At 37.6% G+C, this 8,861-nt stretch overlaps 1 protein-coding gene across 2 annotated transcripts in view; it reads left to right on the top strand.

Moving 5' to 3' along the window:
- Positions 1 to 7: 7 nt before the first annotated feature.
- The window catches only part of LOC117409083 (methyl-CpG-binding domain protein 2-like), a 59,738-nt gene continuing 50,884 nt past the window's right edge, over positions 8 to 8,861 (top strand). The window contains exon 1 of one of the 2 annotated variants that reach the window (XM_058995145.1): positions 8 to 637. In XM_058995145.1, the coding sequence (XP_058851128.1) occupies positions 522 to 637 (116 nt within the window). In that variant the 5' untranslated portion in view covers positions 8 to 521. The remainder of the gene's footprint in view (positions 638 to 8,861) is intronic. The other variant, XM_058995151.1, reaches the window with a different exon arrangement.

Below are 8,861 nucleotides of genomic sequence, written 5' to 3'. Positions count from 1 at the left end.
AACCAATGAACTCAGTGATCTGAAACAGTCGGCCTTCAACAGAAGTGTAGACTATGCGCAAGGATACATTACAAACAGAACCAACGTTAAACACTTTTGTTTTTCAGCTTGTCGACAATTAAAACATCCTGTGGGAGCAAAGGAATTCGCATTAAATAATAAGAGGCATGTCAGGTTCAAATAATTAAAACATGAGTGTGGGTTGAAGCCCTTCTTTGGAACTAGTTGTTGTTAGGCGGGGCGGAGAGTTTCCCGTGGTCTCTGTGGTTGCCAGGCGCGGTGTGTCACTGGGAAGTGCAGAAATTTTGGAGCGTCACGCCGCTGTCTCCGCCACAGCCACTGCACAGTGCTGGAGGTATTGCTGAACTCAGTTCAGACCCAGGGTAAACGAGACATACAAACTCCGGCGTCACTGGCGAGAGTCAACATTTCAGAAGTTGGATATCTATTATTTATTTTTGTCGTTTTCTATAGATTTAAATATTCTTTCAGTTTGGGTAATACCCTATAAAGTGTGTTAAATGATCATGGAGAGGAAGAGGATGGACTGCCCGGCTCTGCCCACGGGCTGGAAAAAAGAAGAAGTGATCCGGAAGTCGGGGCTCAGTGCTGGCAAGAGTGATGTCTACTATTACAGGTAAATCTGCCAAAAGTGGCAAGTACTGCGTGTCAACTTTAGGCATCCCGTTGAGTCCGCTGTTCAAATAAACTTATGTTAATCATTAGTGCTCCACAGTGTCAGACAGTGTCATAGATACATTGCAGTACAGTGTATATGTTATGTCTCATCTACAACTAACTACTAGATAATTATACTTATTAGTAACACTCGATGCTACACAGTACAGTGTTTTGCACAATTGCTGCCTTATAGTCTCTGTAATGATATTTAAGCTGTATAAGTTAGTGCAGTCTGTCAGTCTGTCTGTCTCTTGTCCTTTTATGTAGATATGTAACCAGTTGGCTTAGTGTCAGTGGCTGCAACACTTCTGATTAGGAAGTTTGGTGTGCAGCCAGAAGGGTTGGTTTAACCCACTATGTATGTGCAGTTCACATGTGAGTCACCTTACCTATTGTACCTGGACCATTTAAAAAAAAAAAAAAAAAATACTGAAGAACTGTCATTCCTTAATTTGTGAATCCCTAAAGTGACAGTTCATCCCTAAATCCTTATGCATGTAATGTGTCTGCAAGAAAACTGATTATTTGTTGTGTCTACATGTTTTGTTTTTACATCTCATGTCCTGTGCTGTCTGTTGATGCACTACAGCTTGATCTCAGTGTTATAGTTCTCATTATTACCATATTTAACAGCATGTGCTGGCTTGGGCAGATCAGTGTGATTGGAGAGTTTTGTTGAACAATTAAATCAATAAGGTCTCTGTCACATGTGTTCAACTACAGTAGCTGTAGTTAAGTCACATAGAGTTCAGAAATCATTACTTATTTAGCATTTTGTTTAAAATGTGATCAGCTTTGTAAAACTGAGCTTTTAGAAGTCAAAAGTGGCAAAGTTTACAATTTTATTGCCACAGCTGATGGATCTGATGACATTTTAACAAACCATGCAGTAGCTGATTTTAGGATAGCGACAAATTGTTAATTTTAATTTAAAAAAAAATAATAATAATAAAAAAAAGGACAAAGTCTTTGTGCTGCCTGTACATCTGAATGGAATGGAGGTAAGTAAATGGCAGGACTGTGGCTCAGTGGATTTGTCTCTGTAGTTATTCAGTTTTATTACTCTGTCTATTACTTCCATCTGTTACCCGTGGAGTAGCCTTTGTAAAATGATCTCTCATGTTTTAAGGTTTTGAGTAGATCGTGTTCCTCTTTTGTCGTGTTTGATGGCAACAAGAGGTATTGAGACTGATTTGCCCTTTTGTCCCTTAGATGATGGCCCTTCCAGAGCAGGGCTATATTCAACTACAGTACAAATACTAAAGTCTTTTTCCCAATCATAGACTCCTACAGTAGTCATTACATTTGTCACAAAAGTCTTTTTTTAATCTTACATGTACCACTCTTTCAGTGATTTACAGTTACAGATCAACAAACCGTTTATGTTGGTGTCACACCGTTGGCCAGGTATAGAACTATCCCTATAGATAGTTGGACAAAAGGAAATCAGGAACATTTTCAAGTGTATAGTTTGACACTACAAGACAGTGTGTATGTACAGTAAGGGTGGTTGTAGGTCCTTGTTCCATGTTTACTACACATTTCACAAGTGCTACAGTAATCAAAACTTTAATTTGAATACAAATAAAATGTAAAAAGTATTAAAAAAAAAAAGACCTCTGTGATACTGTCTGCAGATAACTGGTTTCATGGGGATAATGCAGAAGTCTGATTTCTTATCCTTGAGAGAACCTAGTTTTATAGAGTCCACCCTCCTGAAGACTTGATCCACAAACAGGACTGAAGGTCCACTGGTATCTTTTAAGCCCAGGCCGCTCCCCCAGAAATCAAGCAAAGAATTGGATTACCCATCTATAACATGTATGTCAATTTAAAGCAACGCTTTCCTGTAAACAGGTTCCCCAAGGGACTGTTCTTCCCTGTGAGAACCAGGTTAATTTGTAGAAATAGTCAGGGCCTCCGTTTTGATTATTGTTGCTTTGTCGAATCAGAACTTATCTAAACTGGTGCTGGGATTTCAAATTTATGAGTCAAGTTCTGACTCACATTATCCGCCCCCATGCAATTGCTCTAAGATCCTTCAGAGAACCAAATTGACACCCACACTGGCCATTTGAATGTTGATTTTCTAACGGCTCTATTCAAATGAAGCTCTGCTGTCCACGTCTCCTGCAAAACCCAGATGCCCCAGAAAGGGGAGGGGGGAGGGCTCCATACCTCAAATTAAACCCAGCATACTCTGAGTTGCTGTTGTGATCATATGCCGCCACTTCAGTTGTTTCCTGTAAATTACAGATTTTGCATACAGTAGAAGAAAGGCAGTTTAATACAGCATGGTAAAGTTTGTTTTTAGGGTACTTATTCTGTCTGTCTGCTTGAGCCGACTCAAAGCAGCAATACGTTTCATCCTGTGACACACAAATAAGGAAATAGTTAGGCACAAAACAGTAGATAAAGAATGAATGCCATACTCTTGTTTGGTCTAAATTCAGCAATGATGCCTTTCTTGCGGTATTACCTAAATAATGCCTTCAAAGCTGGCATAGATTGTAACCAGCCATCTGATTCTTTTAATACTCAGATCAAATAAAATATATGTTTTAGATTTGTAAAATGCATGAGAAATATATCTCAAGATGTTCGTATTTTCTCAAGATCTTAATATTTTTCACTACTATCCTGAAGCACACAGTATCTGTTCTTCTTGAGTATGTGTAAATAGTCTGAGTGAAACTGTGAAACATGCAGGTACTGTATGATCTGGCTAAAGAAAAATAATACAGTGCTCCTCCTTTTATAATGCTATAGCCGAGAGTCGTAGTTACAAGGCTGTGCTATTTGTGTTCCGCCTTATAAAAAGTGCTACTGGCTTTATGGGGTAAATTGAGCCTAGACAATGCTTATAAATGATTCAGCAGTATAAAGGGGGAGCACTTTTTTATTTATTTATTTTTTAAATCATTGCCCTGGAATATACCAAAACTGCTGTCTTTTTGTATGTGCACTGTAGTAGGATAACATCATTTTAATAATGCACTATAACGTATTGCACTGGTCCTTGGAGGAAGTGGATTTCACTCTGGCTGCTTGGTGCAGACAGGGTTAATTGTTCCCACGCTGACGCTAGCTATACCCTCCCCTCCCCTCCCCCTGCCAAAACCGCAGGTTTCGTCAGACCCACGCCTTTTCATCCTTGCTGTAGAGAGTTCACACTAGCATAGCGGCAACCTGCTGTCTTACTTTAAACACAGGACACGCTAAATTTCAGTTCCGTATGAAATGTCCTTATTTATGTGATGTGTCTAGAATGTTTTTGACTGAAAGTTGGGGAGCCTTTTGTCTCCATTAATAATACAAATTTAATTGAAACATTTTTTTTTTTAAATGTTGTTTATTAAAACAAATACAAATAGGCTCCATTTAAAAATGAATGTTCAGCTCGGTCAAAGAGGACACCATTTATTTTATGCAGCTGTTGCCACCGGGAAAGGATAAAGGACAAAAGAGGAGAGATAGAAATGCGACTCACTTTGCCTAGTAAATTGTAGCTGTTTTGTGTTTTCTTGTGAGCTTATTTAATCACACTGCGCTTGTTACTTGTACACTGTGGCTACGGTACTCTCCGGCTAAGAGAAAACTATAAGAACACAAGCAAAGTGTTCTTATTGCTGAAGTGTTCTCTAAGACAGAGTTAGCAACCAGACACAATATGAATCAATCAATCAATAAATAAATACGTCTTACTTGTCATGACGCACGTGCATCAACATATGAAATTAACTGAATAAGTAAAAGAAAAGCAATAGGCAAGTGTATGTTAATAAACTATAATAATAAAGTAACGGACAAACTAACGTTAATAAACAAACTATCAAACCTAAATTAACACAGCACCCCTACACATTTAAAAAAATGCAGCAGCAATATACAAGACATGCACATTATTTAACAGAATGGTAAAGCAACTCATCAGAATGGTTTTTTTCAGGAGCTTGTACAATTTCCAACTTTTTGTAGAAAGAGAAACAGCAGTGCATTTCACCATTTGTATACCTACGATTTTGTAGCGATGAGGTGCACTCGTGGAAATCAGAATACAAAACGAGTCAAAGATATGACAGTGGTTCAGGAAAGATTTAATAAACCAGTTTTTGAACAGACTGAATAACAATTTTAATTTACGTTTGATGACGATGAGTTATCAGGTTACAAAACAGTACTGTATCTGTTGTGAATGAAATGCTATCGGTGCCAAGGTGTTTTAAGCAAAATTCCTGTTCCTTTTAGCCGGAGCATTTACATTGGGGAAAATTGTTATGGGGTGCCAACAAGGGTGTTCCCTTAGGCGAAGTGTTCTCTTAGCATGTGTTCCTATGCGGAGACTACTGTATTAGGTTTTTGGTAAAACCTGTAATGGAATTGTATTTCCTTCCTTGTGGTGTCCCTGCAGCAAATATGTCAGAATTCAGATAGGGCATGAATTCAGTTGAATTGAGCAGAAATAAAATCTGCTTGATTTGAAGTGATTGGACTGGGTTTCACAGGTTTATGTGACATATGGTGTATTCCTAGCTATTTTGACACTGTTGGCTTAATCCACGCAGACCCCAATATAAAATAAGGGTAAGGCATGCAATTTTGTTTTTGGTTGTAGGCAATTGAAATGTCTCAAGTGAGAGAAGGAACCTACATTTTTTCCTGTAACTTGTTGATCACCCTATAGTGCTTGCAGATGAACTTTTCCAGCTACTGTGCAGTACTAGCCAGCAGAGTGTGCAGGTGCTAATTTCCAGTCCTACCCTACGTGACAGAATGTGTCAGTTGGTGTGTCATTGTGTGCATGATACTTTTTGGTATGGAATTGACGATTTAGGATTGCATAGCTAAATTGCTTTTCAGAACACCCATAGGAGCCCTACATTTTACAGCAGTTTATTTAAAAAAAAAAAAAAAAAAAAAACTACATTAAAAACAATATTCCTAGTCTATTTTAACATGTGCTACGAAGTACATTAATTGTGAAAAGCATTTTATTCCTGCCGTTTTTAAGGTAATCATCATCATCAATTTGAGTAGATGATACTGTTTATTGGATTAACTTGCATTGTCGCTGGAAGGACATCATTTATTATTGAGAAGGTGCTCCGACTGTACAAAGGGACTCCCTCTTAAATACCAGCTGCTCACAGCTGTAGAACATCAAAGAACAGCTCAGAAAGTGCCTCGGCAGGCTGCTTTGTAGAGCTCTCAGACGTTGTGATACAGATTGATACTACATCTTGTCAGAAGTTATTGTTATGGGTTACTACAGTGCCTGGAGAGTGACATCAAAGGTCCCCAGAAAGGAGACAAATGTTGCCATCTCACTGTACTTTGAACGGACGATTTTAAAGGGAGCTACAGTAAATACAGAAAATCTGTTTGAAACACTGAATCACACAAATGAATGTGCTGATTTATCATTGATCCTTAAATTTAAATAGAATTTCTTCTCAAACAATGCATTTGTGTGGGTGAATTTAAATAGCAGGCAAAAGTAAAGCATTGATTTTTACAGTGTGTTTTGGTGTTGCAATATGTTTAACTTTTTTCTATCCATCTAACTCTATCTATCTATCTGTCTGTCTGTCTATATCTTTATCTATCTGTCTATCTGTCTGTTCCATACATCTTACATGGATAGTGGCTATATCACTACAAATCATAAGACAATGAAACCTGACTTATTAATAATATATTAATTTCTCAAAATATAAATCTCGCAAAATATCGTTCCTTTGATTTATACATTTCACCTAGATTACATTTGGCACAAAGAAATTTCAGTTTTCATGGTGGTTTTTAGTGTATAACAGTTTTATTGTATAACAGTTCTGTAGCTGCATCAGTGGAACAGCCAGTTCAACGTGTACTCTGAGCACTCAGACTCGCACTGAAACCCAAATAGAAGTTGGTGTTGCTGCACAGACGCTTGGCCTTCCTTTGGATGATGAGTCAGACACAGGATCTGAACCGCACTATTTCAGCAATTTTTTCTTCTTGGTATAGTGTAAAACCATTAAAGTGTTTTGATTAAAAACAAATACCAGTTATTTTTTCAGCCAGTCGTATTATGGGGGCCTTGCTCTAAAAGTCCATTTTTCTTCTGCCTTGCTGTGAGCAGTGCTGAAATAAAGCATCTGTGTTGCTCTAATGGAGTACTTTGTCATACACTGCAAGCTGACCACTGCTATGCTTAAACCAAGCAAAAATGCACCAGAATGCACCATTTAAATTCTCGGGAGACACTGTGCCTCTCCCCTCGATGAGGTGGGTGCCTCCCACTACCTTGTAAGTGCCACATACTTGAAAACCCTGCAGAGAACAAGAGTGACATGCTTTAATCTGCTGCTTGGACAGAGTTGAAAACAATTTAAAATCAATCTTGTTTGTTTCCATTGGCAGGAGATACTGTAAATAAATGTCACTTGTTAGAACATTTTATTTTAGTAGGCTATTTTCTATAAAGTATTAATCAGATGGTAAGGTGGCATAGTGTAAAACTCTTTGACAGTCAGTACGGTTACATGAGATTAAGTTTTCGTAAAACGATGTATTCTGAAATACCGGCATTCTTTAGTTCATGTAAACGCACTGGTTGTTAACACTGGAAGCACAGTGGAACTCCTTGTTGGTGAAGCCTCAGAAGTGATTAAAGTACAGCAGGCTAGTAAGAATAAAATCTGCTGAGGAAATTATCACCTAATTCTTAAACTAGCATTTGTTCTTGGGTTTGGAAAAATATGTTGTATAACTCGGTTTGGTCTCCAGACACTTTATTTGATAGTGATTAAGGACAAGTATTTGTTTATTTGGGATCCTCCAGCTCACAGTCTAGGCTCATCCGTCATGAGCATCACTTAGTTTGGCAGCTTTGACTGGCTACCAGTGAAAGCAATTCAAGTAGTTGGACAATATCTACCAAACCTGCCTTGTCATAGGTGAACATCTGTTGATCTGGAAAATATCAACATGTAATCTCCTTCATGCATAACACTATTCCTAATTTTAATGTGGTTAGCACATCCTTGAATTTTGTTTCTGTGGCTAGAAAAATGATCATACTATATTGAAAATAATGGGTAAATTCACTTTGATATATGATCAGGCTTCACTAACTGTTTAGTGCATCTTTGAAAATGAATATACCCCAAGGAAAATGACAAATTTAGATGATTTATTCAAAGGTAAATGTGACCTGGTGTTTGGGAATTCCCCCCCTTAATTTAAGTCATGTCATGCAACACTTGGGGGGAGAAAGTACCCATGTCCTTAACGCACGCATGGTTTGTCAGGACTCTCAGGTTTGCAGGTGTCTGCATCCCCGTGACACTCGTCCGTCCAGCTGACTTGGTCAGCCCCACTGCAGATTGATTGATTGATTTAATGAATTATGATTTATGAATTAAATATTGGAATTAAATAGTAAAACTTCTTGAAATGAATAGTGAGTAATATAAACCTTTTTATATAGCTTTTCTAAAATATGAATACACGATTTGTTTCTGATGAAATAAAGGAGTGTTTACATGTTATGAGCACTAAGGTGTAAGTTACTAAAGGAGATTTAATTTAAAACATCTGAAATGCATTCTTAGGTTTGTGGCTTTTAGTGTTGTGTGTTTTTATTTTTTTTATTAACTTTTTTTTTTCAAAACTTTAATAAATTAAGAAAAAAAAAAAAAGATTTCTGTACCATAACATTTAACATTTTGTACTTTTCTGGGACCCCCAAAATTTCCTCTGGGACCTGCAGTCTTTTGTTGTATATCCAGTATAAGGCAAATACAAAAGTAAAACTAGAAGTGTATGACTCATCATGTCGGATTCCGAGAACACTGCTCATATCAGAGCTGAAGAAAACAGATCTTGTGACGTGGAAAACATTTTGTCTGCTTGACCCGAAATGTTTTTACAAACCTATCCTTAACTCCTACTGTGGTAATCTTTCAACCTACGGTGCATTTAGGAACGTGGGCTGCCTTTTGAAAAAGGATACTTCTTAAAATGTTACTATGAGATGCATCCCTTTTAATATAAAAAATAAATCCTTAAAACAGTTTGAAGTGCACAAAAATACCTCTGTTTTGACAGAGGTCAACAGAAGAAGAGGATAAGCAAGGAAAACAATGGAGGTCAAGGTTTATAGGGGGGGGGAAGCCTCAACTCATATTGCCAGT

Source organism: Acipenser ruthenus, chromosome 2, assembly GCF_902713425.1.
Source record: "Acipenser ruthenus chromosome 2, fAciRut3.2 maternal haplotype, whole genome shotgun sequence".
Lineage (NCBI taxonomy): Eukaryota > Metazoa > Chordata > Actinopteri > Acipenseriformes > Acipenseridae > Acipenser > Acipenser ruthenus.
Note: the sequence above shows the minus strand (reverse complement) of the source record. Positions and strands in the feature narration are given on the sequence as shown.